The sequence below is a fragment of the Oryx dammah genome, unplaced genomic scaffold (genome assembly GCF_014754425.2).
Source record: "Oryx dammah isolate SB20612 unplaced genomic scaffold, SCBI_Odam_1.1 HiC_scaffold_11227, whole genome shotgun sequence".
In the NCBI taxonomy this organism is placed as follows: Eukaryota; Metazoa; Chordata; class Mammalia; order Artiodactyla; family Bovidae; genus Oryx; species Oryx dammah.
The window spans coordinates 941,689-964,231 of record NW_024080620.1 but is presented as its reverse complement, the minus strand read 5'-3'; the positions used below and the strand labels follow the sequence as shown (position 1 = coordinate 964,231).

Below are 22,543 nucleotides of genomic sequence, written 5' to 3'. Positions count from 1 at the left end.
AGTTATTATTAAATAAATGGAAGATAAGAATTGGGAAGGATGGAGAAATTAGAATCCTAATCCATTTATGGTAGGGATATAAAATGGTGCAGTCACTTTGAGAAACCATGTGGTGGTTCCTCAAAAAGCTAAATTTGGCATTACCATATGATCCAGAAATTCTGCTTCTTAGTATATACCCAGAAGAACTGAGAGTGGAGATTCAAGTAGATACTTGCACACAAGTGTTCATAGCAGCATTATTCACAGTAGCCAAAATGTGGAAACAAACCAAATGTCCATCAACCAGTGACTAATAAAGTGTATACAAATAAGATGTATACATATAATGGAATATCATTCAGCTTTAAAAAGGAATGAAATTCTGCCTCAAGATGTATGAACCTTGAAAACATTGTGTTAAGTGAAATACACTAGACTCAAAAGGTGAAGTACCTAGAATTGGCAAATTTATGGCAACAGAAAGTAGACAGGTTATCAGGGGCTGGGGGAACTGGGGAATGAGAGAGTTATTTAATGGATTCAGAGTTTACGTTTGGGATGATGAGAAAGCTCTGGAAATGAATGGTGGTAATGGTTGCACATTATTGCAAGTATACCTAATGGCACTGAATAGTGAGGGTAATATGGTTAAAATGGTAAAATTTGTGTTTGTATGTTTTTCCCATAACAAAAAAGAAGTTATTGTGTGCAGAATACTGCAATGCTGAAATAACCAGTTGTAAAAGCATTTAGTTCAGTTCAGTCGCTCAGTCATGTCCGACTCTGCGACCCCATGAATCGCAGCATTAAATATAGGAAATTCAAGGGGCTACATAATCATTTGAGAAGGTGAAGTAGTTGAAAATGATAAAAATGGTATTTGTGTATGACTAGATTGCTGGTTTTATTGGTTTATTATTAGCTTCAGTTAGATGAATATTGATGGTAAACATGAATGAAAGGGAGAATGGGAGATTGCTCATGTGTTTGTGCATATGTGTGTGTTGTCCGTGCACATGCACATACACACTGTAAACATGAGGTTTTTATGAGTTTGTGATGGTTGAGGTACCTAAACTAGAATCAAAATGTCATTAGAAGATAATGTAATCAACCTGTGGTGGTGTTTATAGTAGGGATAAACTACATAGTTTAATATGGGTTCAGTTTGGTACAAAGAATTAGTGAGTCATGGTTTATCTCCTTGAGGAATTATAGTCTGGAGGAGGAGACTATAGTATCATAGGTCATTAACATGTACTAAGTACATCAGGCCCTCTGTAGCCGAGGGACCCACAGTTGGTTGAATTCACAGATATGGAACTTGTGGATATGGAGGGCCCACTGTAGTAGGACATTTTATATAAAGGACTTAAGTATCCATGGATTCTGGTATCTGTTAGAGGTCTTGGAGTCAATTGCCTATAGAAAGGGTCGACTGTATGGTGATGAAAATTTGCGTAAAAAATGATGAGATCATAGCAGAGAGAGAACGTTAATTTGGCTTAGTTAAGGAGTAAAAGAATTATTATAGAAACAGTTTTCTAGAGGGGATAATACCTTGACTTTTTTTTTTTAAGCCCTGACATGAGTTTTGAAATATAAATAGAAGTTATCCAGATTAAAGAGTAAAAAAAGTAGTAAGAGTGAATAAAAAGGTTTTGAAAGCATGATTTTCAATATAGTAATAATGTATGTGCAAGGAAACTTAAGCCATTTAGTTTGGTAAAGCGCAGGTTGGGAGTAAGTAGGCTTGGAATAAAATCTCAGCTTTCAGTAATATATCGATAACCTCAGATATCAATGAAAGGTATAAACTTAAATACAAATTTTAGTATTAAGAATATTGAATAGAATAAAGAGTGCTTTAGACAATTGAAGCCTTAAGGTGCTTGTGCCAGTTTCAGAGCTGCAGTGTTTAAATATTTCTGTTGCTTTGTGCGTTCTTATCTTGACTTTCCACTATATGAAATCTCCAGACATACCTAATTTTGTTTATTATTTACTTTAGTCATCAAGAACAGTTTAGATCTATCTAGGTACTGTTGGTACTACTTTTAGTAAAATAGGAATATTACTGTCTATACTACTTTTTGTCATTCATCAGTGTAGTGACCTCTGCACCTTTGCAGTTTCACTGGATAATGGTGATCTAAAATTATAACTTTTTAAAGGAGAATGTAATTAATAGTAGTTATTTCTTTCCAGCTTAGTGAATAAGTAATATTTTTTCTGTTGCCTGGAGAAAGATAAAATAATATCTGGATAAACTACTCTGTTGTTGACTTTCTAAGTTAAAATAACATAGGGTAACATAGACAGTCAATAACTAAGGCTGGTAATTATTACAAAGGGTTTTATACTCAGTTTTATTTTGTCACATTTCATAGTTAATCATTGTTTGACTATTGTCATCATCAAACATTGCTTGAGTTTCTGCTATATATTAAATGATAGGATATTTGACCTCCAAGAGTTCATATTGTAGCTGAGGGGAGAAATTGAGGTCTTTTGCCTGACTTAAACCAAAGAATGTTAGGTTGAAAGATGAGCATGCTACCTACTGAACTATCTGAAAAGCTCTAATGCTTCTATGGACTTGTCACTTGTTCAGTATAGTTTCCATCATTGATTTCTATAGCAAATGGCAGGTTTAGGAGTGCTCCCTACTTCTTTTGTTCCTGTGAAAGAACAGGAATTTGGTCCTCAAAATTGTACCTGTGACTTACCTATGATACCTTCTCCCGACTCCCAGCCAGGGCTTGATTTGAGTAATTTCTTAAAAATATGTTTAAGTTGATATACCAAAAATTTGATAGTCTGATAGCTTAAATCATTTTTATTTCCTTTCTTCTCTTAACCCAAATTCAATATGTCAGTAAATCCTCTTGACTCAGCCTTTAGAGTATGGTCATATTCTGGGTCTTATCATTTCCAAGTCTACAAACTTAACACCATACTTTTACTGCTCAGTTGCTCAGTTGTGTCTGACTCTTTGTGACCCTTTGGACTGCAGCCTGCAGGCTTCTCTGTTCATGAGATTTTTCAGGCAAGACTACTGGAGTGGGTTGTCCTTTCCTCCTCCAGGTTATCCTCCCAACCTAGGGACTGAAGCTGCGTCTCCCATGTCTCCTGCATTGCAGGTGGATTGTTTACCTGCTGAGCCACCAGGGAAGCCCCCACAACTCTAATCCATACCTCCATCATTTTAGCCTGGACTACTATACAGTATAATAGCCCCTAACTTGACTCTCTGTCTTCTTCCTCTCCCTACAATTAGTCTATTCTCAACCTATTGGCCAGAAAGTGATTTTTTAAACCAGAAATTACATCTTGAAACTTTAATGCTTAAAAGTCTTTCAGTGCTCCTCTTACCTTTAGAATGTAATTCAGACTCTTTACCATGGCCTACAAGGACTTCTATGTTCTGATTTCTTTCAACTTCTTTATTCATTTCCCTTAATTCTTACTTTGCAGTGCTCCACCAACCTTGATCTTTCTGGTTCTAGAGCCAGGAAGACTGGTGGTGGTTTAGTTGCTAAATCGTGTCTGATTCTTGCGGCCACATGGACTGTAGCCTGCCAGGCTCTTCTGTTCATGGGATTCTCCTGGCAAGAATATTGGAGTGGGTTACCATTTCCTTCCCCACTGGGAAGACTACCTGGGCTTAAATTGCTGTTCTGTTTTGCCCCTTTAAACTGGTAACTCTTTTATTATTGTTGTACACTTATTTGGAAACCTCAGGCAGATTACTTAATTTCTTTGTGTTTCAGTTTCTTCTCTTATAAAATGTGGTTAATAATAGCATCTAGCTCATACCATGGTTATTAGAATTAAATAATATATGTACATTTCTTAGAATAAGGCCTGGCATATACTTTGTGTTCAGTATGTTAGCTATTCTCACCATCATTGTCATAATTATTCCCATCTCATCATCATCTTGGTATGGATGTCTTAATTCAACTGTCAGATATAAATACAGGTCTTTCTCAACCTAACTAAAGCAACCCTTCTTGTCATTTTCTGTATAATCCTGTTTGTAATAGTTTCTGTACCTGATATTCTTTTCTTTCTTTCTCTTTTATAATTCTCTAACTTCATAAATTAGAACAGAGTGATTATGTTAAATACATGTTTTATCAGTGTAAACTTCTCTTCCCCCTTAAGTATGTATTATTGATATCTTGTTATTATTGATAGAATGCCATGGACTAGAACATTTTATATTAGTCTGAGTATTGTAACTGGTCTATGAAAAAAAGTCATTCACTGATGCAAGAAGATGCTGTAGATCCTTGTTAATCAAAGTGTGCTTCACTGACTGACAGCATACTTGAGAGTTTGTTTAAAATGTAGATTACCAGGCCTCATCCCAGACTGAATCAGAATCCTCATGTGATTTGTATGAATATGAAAGTTGGAGAATCACTATTGTAGATTATAGGATTATTTTAAAACTATGTGGGAGAAGGCAAGGGTGGGACAATTTGAGAGCATAGCACTGAAACATGTATATTACCATATGTAAAATAGATGACCAGTGAAAATTCAATGCATGAAGCAGGGTACCCAAAGCTGGTTCTCTGGGACAACCCAGAGGGGTGGGGTGGGGAGGGAAGTGGGAGTAGGGTTCAGGATGGTGGGACACATGTACACCCATGACTGATTCATGTTGATGTATGGCAAAAACCACAATGTTGTAAAGTAATTAAAATAAATAAATTTTAAAAAGTTAAATTACAGTTTTATTGGTTTCTCCTTTGTATACTTAATGAAATTTTCCTAAGTGCTTTTTGAAATTTTCCTTTGTGCTTTTAAAGGAATAATCACACGCTCTTTGGTGTTCTAAATTATACTAAGACTCCTGGAGGAAGTAGAAGACTTCGTTCTAATATATTAGAACCTCTAGTTGATGTTGAAACAATTAACATGAGATTAGATTGTGTTCAGGAACTGCTTCAAGATGAGGAACTCTTTTTTGGACTTCAGTCAGGTAAACATCGTCTGTTTTTACAAACGCAAATTATTAAAAATACATGTCTTCCTAAAATACCAGTCCTGTTGGATTAAGGCTCATCCTAATGATATTATCTTAATTTGATGACATCTGCAAAGATCTAGTTTCCAAGTAATGTCACATTCAGATACCAGAATTTGGGATTACCAAATTTCTTTTGTGGGAATGAAATCCAACTCATGAGGTAAGAGAATTGCCCTTGGCACCTGTTCACTGGCATGGTAGTGCAATTTTTTCCTTAAATCTGTAAGTGGAAGGGCAGTTTATCTGCACTGATCCGAGTCTAGTTCCTGGACTTTACCCACTTGATCTGTCTTCTATATCCCCACTGTTGTTCTGGTGGTCTAAACTGAAGTAGTACATGAAAATCTAGAAAGCATTTACAGTCTATAGGTTTCTTCAATCCAATTCTAAATATCTTTTAATTAGTATAATTTCTTCAAAATTCTGACATTATACTGACTGTGACTGCATTTCCAGTGTTGCTGAATATATTCATTTTTTTCTATGTATTCCTGTGTATTTTGTGAGGCTTTGGAAAAAGTGTGAAAAGGCTTATTTTTAACTGGTCACCCTTGTGGTTTACAGCAACATCTTATCTCTATTCTACCATTCATCACCTGTTGAAAAACACATTTTATGCATATACTGTCTTCTCCTCATCACCCCATTTCAATCAGTCTTCTTTCTGTGCCCACTACTGTGCTGAGACTGCTCTTGTCAAGGTCAGTATAGCAGACACTGTTGGTTTTCTGTCCATATCCTCTTGGGTCTCTTTTACTTTTCTCTGGGCCCCTTTTCCCTGTTCTGTGTGCTTTTGCTTCTAATGGCCTGCACCTGGACTCACTTTAGAGGCCTACCCTCAGGCTATTAGAGGGCTGTGCTCTAAGCAGAGAGGGTCAAATATGCCTTGTGGGCCCTTAAATGACCGAATAGTGTGGGAATATGAAAGCCTAACTGTTTTGGCAATAACCATGAATGTAACTTAAAGTCCAGAAGTTCTTCTACGGCATGAACTGAAGTTACCCTCCATAGAATTTTGCCTGAAATTATGCTTTTGCTTGGCGTTTTTCCCCTTTCCTGTCCTTCTCTATTGGTTTCTCATGGAAGCAAATTCTTAATCTATTACTTACATATAAATCCTCATTTCAGAGTCTCTTTGTGGAGAACCAAGCCTAAGATTTTCATTGTTGTTAAATTTAATGGGCACATATTAGTTCTATTTGGGGCTTCCCAGGTAGCTCAAATGGTAAGGAATCTGCCTGGAATGCGGGAGGCCTGGGTTCTATCCTTGGGTCAGGAAGATCCCCTAGAGAAGGGCATGGCAACTCACTCCAGTATTCTTGCCCGGAGAATCCTGTGGACGGGGGAACCTGGCAGGCTACAATCCATGGTGTTGCAAAGAGTCAGATATGACTGAGCGACTAACACACACACAGTTCTATTTGAAATCCAGCTTCTCTGGTACTGCCAAAATCTCTCCTTATTGAATTACTACCTTTTGCTTCTGTGATTATACGATTTGATTTTCCTCCTACTTCTTTGGAGTTTCCTTTTTTTAAAGCTCTGTCGCTCACTTCTTTAAAAAGTTTCTGACTGTCCATCTCCCTTGTAATATTATCTTTATAATTTACGAATAGACTGCAGGACTGTAGACTGTCTTGGAATGTCTTTAGAAAGTTCTTTCATTGATCAGGTAACAGAGTGAAAACCCCAGATTCCTTCCTTTCAAACGGAAGAGGACTTCTAAGTCTTCTTTTTAGGCTCGTTTTCCTTTGCTCATTCCCTGAATGCTATGGTGCTTCAAAACTATGTTTTAGGTTGCCTTTTTCCTCTGTATTTTCTTATTATATGATTTACCCATCTTCTTGGTCTTATAATTATCATTCACATACCTGTAACTTCCAAATTTACATTTCATGCCCAGATACATTTACAGACCTTCAGCCCCATGTATCTTCTTGCCTACTGAGCACTTATTAGATCTTTCTTAATCACCTCAGATTTAATGTATCCAGACTGTGCCATTTTTCCTTCTAAATCAGTCCCTTCTGATTTCAAAGAATAGCTCTATATCCAAGCTCTTAACCAAACCAGATGACCAACTGAAAATCATTCTTGACACTTACCTTCTCTGAAATTAATCATCAAATTCTATAAAGTCTCTTTTCTATATATATCTTATAGGTATTAGCTTCTATTCCCAGTGTTGCTGCTCCAGCCCAGGGTATCGTTTATCTATAATCTGAGTTATTTCTGCAGCCTTCTATTTGGCCTTGTCCTCCAGCCTTGTTCTTTATAGTCTCTTCTCTATATTGGAGCTGGAGTAATCTTTTGAAAATATAAATGTGAACATATTACTCTTTATTAGTTTCTTCCTGTTGATGTAACAAATTACCACAAATTTTGAGGCTTAAAACAGCATGAATTGATTATCTTACAATTCCAAAAGTCATAAATCTGTTTTACTGGACTAAAGTCAATGTTTTAGTGGGTTCATTTTTCTTCTGGAGGCTCTGGGACAAAATTGTTCCCTTGCCTTTTGCAGTTTCTAGAGGCCTTCTACATTCCTTAACTCATGGCTCTTCCTCCATCTTCAAAGCCAGGAGAACAGTTTCTTCTCTATTTTCTAGCTTCTGCTTTTGTCCTTATATCATCTCTCTTTGACCTATCCTCTTGCCTCTCTCTTAGAATGACTCTTGTGATTGATTAATTTGGGACTAACAAATAATACAGAATAATCTCTCCATTTTGAGAAGCTTAAACTTCACCTCATCTTCAAAGTCCCTGCTACCAGATAACATATACAAACGTTCCAGGGATTAGAATGTGGAAATCTTTTCAGGGCTACCACATACCCACTTGCATAAAATCTTTCAATCTCTTCTAATGCTTTTAGGATAAAACCCAAACTCTTCTGTATGGCTTTCTTTCTCGTTTCCCACAGCACCTCTTGTTACTTGTCACTTTTCATCCTTCCTTCTTCTAGTATAATTAAACTTCTTTTAGTTACTTGAACATATCATGTCTCATGTTCTGCTTTAAAAACTTTAAAGTATTTAAGTAGTTAATTAAATTTTGTGGCATGCATGATTTTAGTTCTCCAACCAGGGATTGAACCTGTACTCCCTGCATTGGAAGTATGGAGTCTTAACCACTGGACTGCCAGGGAAGTCTCTAAATTTAATTTATTTTCACAGGGATATGGTTGATTTACAACATTAGTGTCAGATGTACAACATAATGATTGAAAATTTTCATAAGATTATACTCTGTTTAAAGTTATTACAAATTTATGGCTATATTCACTATGCTGTATAACATATGCTTTATAGCTTACTTATTTTATACATAGTAGTTTGTACCTCTTAATCCCCCATCCATCTCTTTTCCCTCCTCCCTGCTTTCTCCCTATTGGTAACCACTAGTTGGTTCTCTGTATCTGTGAGTCTGTTTCTGTTTAGTTATATTTACTCATTTGTTTTAGTTTTTAGATTCCACATATATTTTTTTGTCTTTCTCTGCCTGATTTATTTCACTAAGTGTAATATCCTCTAGATCCATTCATGTTTTCACAAATGACAGAATTTTACTGTTTTTTTATGGTTAAGTAGTATTCCATTGTGTATGCATACATGTATACATATATGTGTGTGTGTGTATCACAACTTCTTTATTCACTGTTTCTTGATGGACATTTAGGTACCATATCTTGGCAATTATGAATAATGCTGCTGTGAACATAGGGGTACTTATATCTTTTTGAATTAGTATTTTTTTTCCTCTGGATATATACCCTGGAGTGGAATTGCTAGATCATATGGTAGTTCTATGTTTATTTTTTTGATGAACCATCTCATCTTTTAAAAGATGAGAACAGCTAAAGTTCAGAGAAGTTAGAAAACTCCTGGAAAGTTACATGGTTAGTGGTTGACCGATGCTTTTAGACTTTTAATCTTACCTTTTAAGTATCATGAAGAAAAGTTAGAGATCAAAAAAGTGGGAAGAAAATTATGATAAGCAACATATTTAAGTCAGAAAAGTAGAGTTTCAAGAAAGAAGGGGTGATCAACAGTGTCAAAATTTGAAGACAAATTCTGAGTAATCAAAGTTAAGAAAAGAACACTAGAATTTATTATTTTATCCCTGGTAAATGTAAAATAGATGAAGACAATTAAAACAAGTGGTATTTGCAGGTGCTATATTATTATTTGGGGATAATACTTTATATACTCTATATTTTAAACTGTAACATTAACTGCTCATATTTTCTGTTTGTTTCAGTTATAGCAAGATTTCTTGATACAGAGCAACTTCTTTCTGTTTTAGTTCAAATTCCAAAGCAAGACACGGTATGTTAATGTATACATGTTATTTTATTATATATTATGTGATATAACTTGCCTTAATATGATGTAACAATTGGAAAATATGAAAGTCTTTTGGAAAAGTACTTTGTCATTACTATCTGAAATATTTTTATGCCTTTAAAGGAAGCTTTTCTCCTTAATTTGTTATCGTATATGATATGCTTAAAATTAAAAGTTTATTAATTGAGGAATTGACATATTTCATTTATCAAATGTTTATTTAAAGAGTTTGGACATAGTTTTCAAAACCCTTGGATTACAAAACATTTGCTTAATAAACTAGATAAAAATTATGTTAGTTCCAAGGTCCTTTAAAAGATGATCATTATGTGAAGTTTGATTAGTTAGTTTTCAAGTATGCTTAACCTTTAAATATGAAACAAGGCTTTGGATTTTTACAAATTTAAATACTTAGTGCCTACAGGCACAGTCTATAAAGAAAATAATAGATGGTTTCCATTTCTCTTTAAAGTGAATTTAGAAATATTTACTTTAATCAAATACATTTACAGTTAACCCTTGAACAGTATGGGGGTTAGGGCACCTTCTTCCCCATCCCCAATGCAGTCGAAAACCAGCATGTAACTTTACGGTCAGCCTTCTGCATCCAAGGGGTCTCCATCTGCAGATTCAGCCAATTGGATTGTGTTGTACTCTATGTATTGAATAAAATCCACTATGAGTGGACCTACACTGTTCAAACCTGTGCTGTTCAAGGATCACCTGCATATTTTTGCTCATGTGCTTAAAAAGGAAAGAAGTCCTGTATCAGTAGAATTTTCTTTGAAATTTGATTACTTTGCAAATCCATTGAAGGCTTATCTATATTTAGGAAGCCTTTTCATATGGTAGAGGAAATACTCTTAAGGTTCATTTATAATAAAAACATTATTATATGGAAAAGTTTTGGCTGTTGGACAGGAGGAGAATTGTGAGAGGTAAACTAGAACAACTGAAATCTGAAACAAAATTAATCAGTACCATACAATGAGGTTAGAGGCATTCCTTCCACTTCAGTTTCTGATAGTGTTTGTGTATAACTGGTGTTAATATTTCTTCCTTAAATGTTTGGTGGAATTCACAAGTAAAGCTGTTAAAACTTGGAATTATTCTTTGTAGGGAGATTCTTGAGTATAAATTTAATTTCTTAAATAGATATGATGCTATTCAGGTTACCTGTTTCTTCTGGAATGAACTATTAATTAGGGTGTTTATTTCATTTGTACTTAATGAGATTATTGATATGTTACAATTTAAATCTGCCATTATGGTACTTTTTTACATTTATCTCACCTATATTCTCTTTTCCTTTTCTTCTGCCTTCTTTTGGCTTAAATGGATATTTTTATGATCCCATTTTACTCCTCTGTTGATTTATTGGATAAGTTCATTGTTTTTTTATTTTAATGGTTGCTTTCAGGTTTATAGAATACATCTTTAGCTGAATTCAGTCTACCTTCAAATAATATTACATCACTTCTCATGTGGTATAAGAAGCATAAAGTAGTGGCAACAAAAGCAAAAATAACACAAGCTGGGAATACATCCAATTAAAAAACTTCTGCTGAACAGAATATATATAGAGGGTTCTTCACTTTACTTCCAGATACGTTCTTGTTAACATGTGTCATTAACCTTTATTTTTTAACCTCTGTACTGGTTTAGCAGTATTTTTGGAGCCATCAAATATTTTTAGACTTTCAGAGACTTAGAAATGAGTAATCAATTATGAATATAAACCCAAAGCACCAGTTAGCCCTTATGATCTTTTGCCAGATGTCCTCTTTTGAATGGTATTTTCAAATGAAAAGTATCTTAAGTAACAGTTTTACTTATGAATGACAGGTTTTAACACAGAAAAAATGCAATTCAGTGTAGGAATAGGAAATGGCTACTCTGTACTTACAATTAATATTAGTTTCCTGGGCCTGCTGAAACAAATACTATACACTTCATGGCTTAAACACTATAATTTTATTGTCACAGGTCTGAAAAGTAGAAGTCTGAAATCAAGATGTTGGCAGGGCTATGTTTTTGAAACCTGTAGGAGAATTCTTTCTTACCTGTTTCTAGCTTTTGGTGGTTTGTTGGTAATCTTTGGTGTTCCATGACTTGCTATATACATTTAATCTCTCTTTTCCTGGTCACATGGTGGTCTCCCTGTGTCTGTGTCTTCACGTGGCTGTCTTTTTATTTGTTTATTTATTTTTGGCTGTGCTGGGTCTTTGTTGATGCACACAGACTTCCTCTAATTGTGGTTAACAGGGGCTACTCTTTATTGTGGTGCGTAGGCTTCGCATTGCAGTGGCTTCTCTTGTTTCAGAGCATGGGCTCTAGGGTGTATGGGCTATAGTAGTTGTGGCTCATGGGCTTAGTTGCTTCACAGCATGTGGGATCTTCCTGGACCAGGGATCAAACCCACGTCCTTTGTATTGGCAGGTGGATTCTTAACCACTGAGCCACCAGGGAAGTCCTTCACATGGCTGTCTTTTATTTGAAACCAGTCATATTGAATTAGGAATCTACCCTACTACAATATGATGTCATCTTAACTAGTTACTTCTGTGACTCTAGTTCCAAATAAGACTGCATTTTGAGGTACTTGAGTGTTTAGACTTCAAAATATCTTTTTTTAGAGGGGGACACAATTCAACTCTCAGCTGTGTATAAGCAAAGACTTTGTTTCAATTTTATTACAGGAAAGAATTAATTATCAGGTTATGCCTGAGAGCAATCTCATTGTTGTGGCATTGTGTAATGTGTAATGTGTAGTATTACATGGTCATACATATTCATGCTTTAGTGTCACTAACTATAAGAATTAGTAATATACAGTTGACCTTTGGACAACATCAGGCTTAGGGGTGCTAACCCATCTGCACAATTGAAATTCCTCATATAATTTTTGACTTCCTCCAAACTTAACTGTCCCTGATAGCTCAGTTGGTAAAGAATTGGCCTGCATTGTGGGAGACCTGGGTTCGATCCCTGGGTTGGGCAGATCCCCTGGAGAAGGGAAAGGCTACTCACTGCAATATTCTGGCCTGGAGAATTCCATGGACTGTAATAGTCCATATGTTTTGTGTACAGTATGTTTTTATACTGTATTCTTAAATTTATTTAAGAATAATATTAAGAAAATCATAAGGAAGAGAAAATACATCTCCAGTACATATATGTGTTTATTTTAAAAGATCCGAATTTAAGTGGATCCATGCAGTTCTAACCTGTGTTGTTCAACGGTCAGCTGTACATATTTTTGCATTAGATCATATCTGGTTTTATTAAGAAAGGAATCTCATTTTAGCCAACTAGCTCTCTGGGAAATATCTGTGATTAACCAGCTTCTGTAATCAATTTGACTATCAGATTTTAAAAAAGCCAGAGAGTTTGGTATAACGTAATTCTGCACACTGAGAATCTGGAATCTTTCTTCTTGTTCAGAAAAGGCAATCTGTAACTAGCTCCATAAGGTTATGAAGGGCCAGTGTTACTTATCATCCTTTTTAGTTTTGGGGGGACCAGTCATAGTTGTAAATTTTTTCCTAACCAGCACATATGTCCTTTTTGGAGGTTTTTTAAAAAAACACTTTTCAGATGAGATTTACTAACTTTTAAGGAAACTTAAGCAATATATTGACTTCATACATAATTCATAAATTTCAGTCTTCCTTATACTGTTTCTCAGTTGATGTTTTCCTAACCATCTGGAGATATATTTAAATGAGACTTTAAAGTAATTTAATATAAGCATCTATATCTTAATTAAACACAATATTTACTAAATTAGTTCAGACTTGTGCTGGTTAAATGGCATGATTTGCTTAAACTTGTGGATGAACTAAATGTTCTGTTGGCTGAATTTGTTTTTATGATTGGCTTAAACTTCTGAATTAACTAAATGTTCTCTGAAAATTCCCGGTGTGAAATTGTTTACTCAAGATGAATTCTTATATTTTCTGTTAAGAACATTGATTTTTAGAAAATGCATATTTTCCAATCATAAGTATTCATTGAAAAATCAAACTTAAATTTCCTTTTTTAATTAATCCAGATGTATTTTCTTTTTATGTAGTCTTAATAACCTTACTGTTTAATGTATTGCATTAAGAATGTTTGTATTTTCCATTATAAAACATCCAAAGTACTTCCTCCCACATTTGAAAACTTTGACATTAAATAATTTTTTCAAGTTTTACCTAAGTTTTAATTTTTTCCCATTGATTTCAGACTGCCGTAAAGAGTATCTGGGTCATGGCTCTTTCTTTAATTAATTCAACAAGTTATTTTACCAAGCACTGTGGTGAGTGCTAGGGATATAGTAGGAAGTAAGTCTCTAATCCAAAGGAATTTATAATTCATTTTGAGATTTTTTTTTTAAAAGCAATTACAGCATAGTGTTATCAAGAACTATAAGGGATATGATATTCTACCCTACTTCCAAAGTGACAAGTTAGCCTGCCACAGTTTGATAAATGCTAACAGAAGACACAGACTCCTAGATCAGAGAGAAAGGACTTATACTCATAACAATAGCCACAGCCAGAATATCAACATTTTCTTGCACTGTTTCCCCAACCTCCCTTTCCAACAGGGTGATGTGAAGAGGGCTATATGACACATGCACATACAGTGTTTTACAGGAGAGAATTGCTCATCTTAGGGAACCTGAATCTTATGGGCAGTATGCATGTGTGCTCAGTTGAGTCTGACTTTTTACAACCCCATGGACTATAGCCCGCCAGGCTCCTCTGTCCATGGAAATTTCCAGGCAAGAATACTGGAGTAGCTTGCCATTTCCTACTCTAGGGAATCTTCTTAACCCAGGGGTTGAACCATATATGCCTGCTATTCTGCAGGGAGACCCCATCTTTATTTTCAAGAACTGTGAGCAAACCTACCCTTTGCCCTAGAAGTGGACAATATGTCTTTTAAGTCTATTCACTATACAAACATCCTTGAAAAGTCTGTGTAGAACAAAGGCAGTCAGTGCCTTTGCTCATTAGATGTGCAAAAATGCAAAAGGCTAATAGAGAGTTGTCTCTCAATTCTTCTTGGTGAGACTCTCTTCTTCACTTTGAAAAAGCAAACTGTAAAGAGACTTTATGTGTGTGTGTGTAAGTTGCTCAGTCAGGTCTGACTCTTTGCAACTCCATTGACTTAGCCACCAGGCTGCTTTGTCCGTGGGGTTCTCCAGGCAAGAATACTGGAATGGGTTGCCATTCCCTTCTCCAGGGATCTTCCTGACCCATGGATCAAAATTATTGTTCTATTGTAGCATAACAAATGACCTCAACTATAGCAGCTTAAAACTATACATATTTATTACCTCTCAGTTTCTGTGGGTCAAGAGTTTAAGGTCTTACAAACTGCAGTTAAGGTGTCATTTAGGGCTGGATACTCATCTGGAGTATTCACCTAGGGGAGGGTCTGGTCTGCTTCCCTGCTCATGTGGTATGGACAACATTTAGTACTTTGAAACAGTAAAGTTCATAGCAATTTACTTTTGTCAATGCTATCAAGGTTAGGAGAGATTGAAAAGAGACAGAGAAAGAAGAAGCAGAAAGGAAATCACCAGTGATATAAGAGGTTAAGAGAGTACTTGTGTAATACAACTCCTCTACAGCAGATTTTCTCAACTTTGTACTATTTATGTGTTGAGATGGTAATTCTTTTACTGTTCTGTGCATTCTAAAATGTTTAGTGGTATCCAAAGCTTCTACCCACTAGATGCTTCCCTGGTAGCTCAGACAGTAAAGAATCCCCCTGCAATATAGGAGACCTGGGTTTGATCCCTGGTTTGGGAATATCCCCTGCAGAAGGAAATGGCAACCCACTCCAGTATTCTTCCCTGGAGAATCCCATGGACAGAGGAACCAGGTGGGCTATAGTCCACGGGGTTGCAAAGAATTGGATACGGCTGAGTTTCTAAGCATGGACCATAGCTTCTACCTGTTAGATGCCAGTGGAATCCAGCTGTTACCTGTTGTGGTCTTTAACAGACCGGGACCTGGGGACTGGAGTTGAAAAGAAAGAGAGAAAGAGCAATATCCCTTGGGTTATGTAGAAAATCAATAAAGCCCATACACAGGACTTGTACCGCTCACGAAGGCACAGGGCATCCTTTCAAGGAGGTCTTGAGAGCCCGGGTGAGAAAGTGAGCTCAGTAGGTTTCCATGCTCTGAAGAAATAGCTGGAGACAGACAGAAGGGCGTGGGGGACCCAAGTCTCTAGTGGAACAAGAGTACTTTCTTAGCAGAAATGCATGCTTGTATATCTTCAGTAAAATGATTACTTAGCCATTAAAAAGAATGAAATTCCATCAGTTGCAACAAAATGGATAGTCTGTTAAGTACAAGGTCACTGAATAGAGTCACTGAAGGGAGTCACTTGAAGCCAATCCAAGCAGGTGCTCTTTCCCTTGATTTCAGTTCTGAGAACTGCATGCAGCTCTACTTGTTCCTGTATTCCAGGAACTGATAAGGAACAGAGAGTCCTTGAGAAATGGCACACAAAGGAAGAAAATGCAACATATTGGATCCCTTAAAGTTGAATGTCCCCTGACAGTTACCCTCAATTGTTACAGCCAAAAATGACTTCAGGCATTATGAAAGTGAACATTCACATGATGACCAGTCAGTATTCTGCCGGTACTTCTGAAACTCCCCTTCTGGGCTTTCCTGGTGGATTTGATCCCTGTTCTGGGAAGATCCTACAGTCCATAAGGCGACTGAGCCCAAGCACTGCAACTACTGAGCCTGAGTGCCAAATTGCTGAAGCTTATGCAGCCTAGAGCCCATGCTCTGCAACAAGAGAAGCCACTGCAGTGAGAGGCCTGGGCACTGCAACTAGAGTACAACCATGCGCAGCAACAAAGACCCAGCACAGCCAAAAATAACAAAATAAAAACAAAACAGGAAACTCTTCTTCCTGTTCATTATTTTCTACCTCCTTCTGAAAAGAAATCACTTTTTATTAACTACTTTTTATTTTTTCTTTATAACTTAGTTTTACCAGTTCTTTAAAAAACTTTACATAGGAATTATTCAGTGTATATTTTTTTAATCTCTGGCTTCTTCTATCCAACATTATGTTTGTAAGATTTAATCATGTTGTCACATGTAGCTATAGCTCATTTAGTTTGATTGCTATATAATATTCCACTGTATGAATATACCATTATTTATTTCACTGTTGTTGAACTTTTGAGTTGTTGGCAGGTTATGGCAATTAGAGATAATATTGCTTAACAATTTTATATCTGTTTCTTAATAGAATTTTGGACATATTTTTATTGGGTACATAGGAATCAAATTTCTGAGTCATTAAGTATACCTTCAACTTTAGTAGATAATGACAAAATATTTGCCAAAGTGTTTTTCAAAATGATTGTATCTACTAATTTACACTTCCCTCAGGAGTATATGAGAAGTCTTATTGCTGTTTTCCCAAACCTGATCTTGTCAGTTTAAAGTTTCAGCTATAGTGGTTGGTAGATAGTAGTACTTCATTGTGGTTCTAACTGGCATGTTCTGTTAATGAGGTTGAATGTGCTTTCATATGTATATTTACCTTTTGAATATCTACTTTTGTGAAAGTCTTGCCCATTTTTCTATTGAGTTATCATTGTTTTTGATTTGTAGAGCTTCTCTTTATATAAACCCCTTGTTCATTCTGTGTGTTACAAATATTTCCCATTTTGTAATTGGCTTTTTTTACTCATTATTGTGGAGTAGACCTTGTTGGTGTGCCACCTACATCCTCTTGGTATTCACTTTAGTGTAAGGTATGCTTCTTTTTGCAAGCAGCCAAAACTTTCTACCTGAGGACTTTTCTCTGGTCCCAGGGAGACTAGTGAGTAATCAGTTGTTGCCTCAGTGCCCCAGTGATAGGTCTTGACCAGTACCGAATAGGAGTTGATGAATAAATACCCTATTTTCCTTACCTCTGGAAGTAGTTTCTTAAAAAGAAAAATGTTTATTTTCTTATTTGGTTGCACCAGTCTTAGTTATGGTCCTCAGGATCTTCAGTTTTTGTCACAGCATGCAGAATCTTTAGATGCTGTCAGTGCAGACACATTTGAGAAAGTGGTGGCTTTCAATAATTACTTCTGTTCTTGTGTTCACTTTTTTCCTTTGAAAAACTCCAAAGGCTTGTCTTTTAATGCAGGGTGCTAGGTCTTCATGTGACGAAGCAGTTTTGAAGGTTTCATGGCTTCATTGAATAGCCTGCTGCCACATATTATACAAAGCAGACTTGGAGAATGTGAATCACCTGTTGCAGTGAACCTGTAATTTAAGAAGGACTCTTGGTATTTTAAGTGCAGCTTTTTTTTGTTGGCAGTCTTATTAGAGTCTTCTGCTATCTCATCATTGGGTCTTTCCCGTTTTTCAAAGAAGCTCTCCAGCGGGGTTTGCTTTTTCACTCATCTTGGCTAGGGTTAGCTTGTGGGCTTACCAAAACTGTATCAAGACAAGTGCACAGTGTGGGAAAGAGTTGTCGATGGAGGTGGTAAATAAAATAATGTGTGCCCATGCTCAGACTGAAATAAGTGTTGGATTCTGACTTAGAGCCTGCTACCAGATACAGCTGTGCAATTGAAGTACCTCAACTCCTTTTCCTCTCTAAAGCCTGACACCAGATGCAGCTTGTCGCTTGCTACTCAATGATAAGGTTTTGATGAGTCTGCAAGCAATTGATTTACTATGGTGGTTTCCCTGGTGGCACAGATGGTAAAGAATCTGCCTGCAATGCGGGAGACCTGGGCTCGATCCCTGGGTTGGGAAAATCCCCTGGAGAAGGGATAGGCTTCCCACTCCAGTATTCTTGCCTAGAGAATGCCATGGACAGAGGAGCCTGGTGGGCTACAGTCCTTGGGGCCTCAAAGAGTCGGACATGACTGAGAGACTTAAGCACAGCACATCATGCTTGCTTCATGTCATATATATATCTTCTGTGCAGTCAAACCTATCTGCCAATGATAATCTATATTTGTTGCCATTCCCCACTGCTAACATCACCACGTCAGTTCTTCCTCAGATCATCAGGCATTGAGATTCTTATATAGAGTGCCTTATATTCATAGTTCACAGTGGGTAGGGTTCACACTCCTATGAGAATCTTAATGCCACTGCTCCTCTGACAGAATTTAAAGCTCAGAAAGTAATGCAAGCAGTGGAGAGTGTCTGTAAATACAGATGAAACTGCTTGCTTACCTACCAGTCACTTCCTGATGTGTGGCCTGGTTCCTAATAGGCCATGGACCGTTAGTAGTATGGGGCCTTGGGATTGATGACTCCGGACCTAGGTGGTTTTCCTGCCTAGGGTAATAAATAAAAATGTTTGGAAAATATAGGTGTAGAATGTTCAAAAGGAAAATTCATTCACATATTAAGTATTTATGGTGTCCACATTTGGATTTTTGTCTGAATAGGTTAATGCAGCTGAATCAAAGATAACAAATTTAATATACCTAAAACATACCTTGGAACTTGTGGATCCTTTAAAGGTAATTTATATGTGTGTGTCTTATACAAAACATGTCTAGCATCAGTTTTTTAAAAGTTTTTGTTTTGAAAAAATTTCACATTTAGAATGTTTTAAGAATAGAATAATGAATTTCCATCTTTTCTCTCTTTCCACACACAGCATACACACATATTATTATCTTTATTATTACTCTTAATGAACAATTTGAGAATGAATTGCATTCTAAAGTGCATACGTCCTATGAACAAAGATGTTCTCTAGCATCACTACAATATAATTTAAAAATTCAGGATATCTAACACTGATAAAATACTATTGCAGTTGACTATTGCACAACATGAGGGTCAGGGCACCAACCCTCCCTACAGTTGAAATTCCACCTATAACTTATTGTTGCTCTTTGTATACTCAGTTCCTCAGTGTCCACAGTTCCTCCATATCTACAGTTCTACATCTATAAATTCAGTCAACTGCAGATCATGTGGTACTGTAGTATTTACTATTGAAAAAAATCCATCCATGAGTGGACCTGCACAGACAGTTCAAACCTGTATTGTTCAAGGATTAACTGTAAACTATGCATAGCCTATACTGTATTCACATTTTTCCAATTGTTCTAATATTGTTCTTTATGGTAATTTTTTTTTCCCCCTAATAGAGGATCCAGTCCAGGACCAGGCATTGTATTTAATGTCATGGTTCTTTATACTTCTGAAAAGTTTTTCAGCCTTTTTTTGTCTTTCATGATACTGACATCTTGAAGAGTAAGGGCCAGTTGTTTAACAGGATATTCCTGTTTGTGTGATTGTTTCTTCATGATTAAATTTGGCTTATACATGTTTGACAGTAGTACTCTGTGAGCAATGTTGTATCTTTCTCAGTATCAAGAGGCACATGTCACTTTTTCCTTCTTGGTGATAATAACTTTGATCAATTACTTCACTATAAAGTTATAAGTAATCTGTGGAGAGATACCTTGAGACTGGGTAAATTTACTGGTCCTTGTCAAACTTTCACCCCTTGATTTTGGTATTTATTAATGACTCTTACCTGACATAACTGTGATGGTTACAAAATGGTGATTTTTCTCATCTATTTTTAAATTCTATATGGTGTAAAACATTTGAAAAACTTTGAATTAAAAGACAAAGAAGAATCACTTTTTAAAAATAAAAAATAATGAAAAGTGTAGAAAAAATTTTGTTATAAACTTTATTCTACTACAGACACATACAACAATTTGGCAAAATATTTCAAAAGTGTTGTCATCTTTCTTAGAATGAAAGAAGTATAATAATAAATCATACCCCCAAACTGATAGCTGATGAAACACAAAATTTCAAACTTTGGTATGTCTAAGGCAAAGTCAAAATGACAAAGTTAGGGAAATGTTATCACAAATGACAGAAAATCTTTCTATTATAAAACTTCTGTAACTTTATGAGAAAATACTGGTGTGCCAATGGAAATGTGGAAAATGCCCAAAAATGGAACCAAGTAGTTAATAAGTAGTATCAAAAAATGTTCAACCTTACTAGTCAAAGAAATGCAAATTAATAAAGTTTTTTTTCTCAATGGATTCAACTTACTGCTAATGTGAGAACAATGAGACAGGCAATTTCATAGATAGCTGGTAGGAGTAAAAATTATGCATACCTTATAGGAATGCTTTATGACATATATCATATGTTTTGATGCTGTTCAAAACATCAGACATCAAAACATTCTAGAAATCTATTCAAAAAAACTGTTAAGAAATGTTGACCAATATTTATGTCCAGTGATGGTCATTGCAGCATTGTTTATATTACTGTACATGGTGTAGAACTGTAATAATTAGGGGAAATGACTATTTGCTTTCCACAGGTGGAATATTATGACTTATTAAAAATTTTTACCATGAAGGGTTTCTAATGCTTATGATGTAGTATTAAGTGGTGGAGAAAAGGATCATATAATGATATAAATTTTTGATATGAAAAAGTGACAGCATATATAACCATAATACTTGTCTTTGGAGGTATGGTAGAATAATAAATGTGTTTCTTTATGCTTTTATGAATTACTTGTTTTTGCTGGTATGTAAATATTATTTTTCTATTAAAACCCAAAAAAGTTACTTTTGCCATTGTCTCATAGAAAACTAAAATAAGGTAAAAATCAGATTGTCTATATTTTCTACTGTTTTCTGTTTATTCAAATAGTGACCACACATAGTTTCCAGTAAGCAAAATAAGAATCCCTACTTTTGTCATGTAAGAGTGGAGAACTTGCTCTATTTACCAACATGCAAAATACTTTTTTAGTTTAATGTACATTTAACCCACATTTTGGAATTATACATAGAATACTCAGAATATATAATGATAACTGTTTAAGTTACTATTGACAATAAGTAGTTTAAAGTTAATGATTAGTTAGGAGACAAGAAAAATAAGTCATAATAGTAAACCAGTGGATGGTACTGTTTAGCCATGTGCTCTTTATCTGAAAATGGGCCAGATACAATCTGTTTTCACCTGCATACATAAAATATCTTTTATGAGTATATAAATAAGAAAATGAAGCAAGAAAGTACTTGGTAAAATGTAAAGTACTAAACAAGTCTAAATGTTTTGTTTCAATAATGTTGTAATTTATTTTCCTTAACTATGTTTATCTTATTCTTTAATAGATTACTCTGAAGAACTGTAACACACCTTTATTAAGAGCTTATTATGGTTCCTTGGAAGATAAGAGGTCTTTGTCATTCAACTGTTAATAAAATAGCAGATTATTCCTTTCTTCCTAATCTTTACTGATTTTAAGAACTCTATTTGTATTCTGTAGGACAATTACTTAAGTGTTGGTTAACAAAAACTTTATTTATTAAAAATTTATTTATATATTACATTTTATAAATAACGATAGGGTAACAGTGTAATTTTTGTTAGTGGACAATTAGAATAGCATTAAAAATTGGAATCATGCAAAATTTTGATGTTTCTTTTTTAAGCTATTCTCCATGGAAAAACTTGCAAATCTAAAAATATATTAGTCCTTAGGTTAAATCATAAAGACCTAATGTAACAAAAATAGTCTATATGAATACTGAGTAATATCTAATTACAGTTTAATTTTAGTATTGCATTTAGCAGTGGCACCTTGTTCCTTGACCAAAAAGACTCATGATACTTAAAACCTGTTATTTTATTGATTCAAGATTCTCACCTTGTGTGAGGTCACAAAATGAGGTTAATAATATAACTGAATTATTACAGATAGATATAGAACAGAATAAAATAAAAGGTTAGGAAAATAGGTATTACCAGACTTATAGTTTGCATGATCACTATAGTAAGTTGTTATACTGTCTCACAATATGTTTGGTCTCTCTTGCCCCAGCTGAGGGCAAGGACCCTATGTTAATTCTTCTTTGACTCCCTGCACCTAACACAATGCTCATGGTATAAGTAAATGTTAAATGAGCCAACGAGCATGAAACCAGAATTTTATAATAGTGATTCAGGGATATATTTTTATATTCACACACACAATTAGTATGTATAGTTTGGGAGTAGCCATTGTAGGATTATCCTTGGTGATGTCATTTTTTTTAGGGAAGTACTTAGGACTGACAAAATAGTTTAAAATTGGTGTAGTCAGAGTGCTAACTTATATAGTTTCATATCTATATTATTTA

At 35.3% G+C, this 22,543-nt stretch overlaps 1 protein-coding gene across 1 annotated transcript in view; it reads left to right on the top strand.

Annotated features, from left to right (window-relative positions):
* The window catches only part of LOC120861089 (mutS protein homolog 4-like), an 86,059-nt gene that overhangs the window by 25,846 nt on the left and 37,670 nt on the right, over window positions 1–22,543 (top strand). Inside the window, exons 7-10 of the mRNA XM_040236752.1 lie at window positions 4,806–4,978; window positions 9,287–9,354; window positions 18,806–18,880; window positions 21,536–21,600. Coding sequence (XP_040092686.1) covers window positions 4,806–4,978; window positions 9,287–9,354; window positions 18,806–18,880; window positions 21,536–21,600 — 381 coding nt within the window. The remainder of the gene's footprint in view (window positions 1–4,805; window positions 4,979–9,286; window positions 9,355–18,805; window positions 18,881–21,535; window positions 21,601–22,543) is intronic.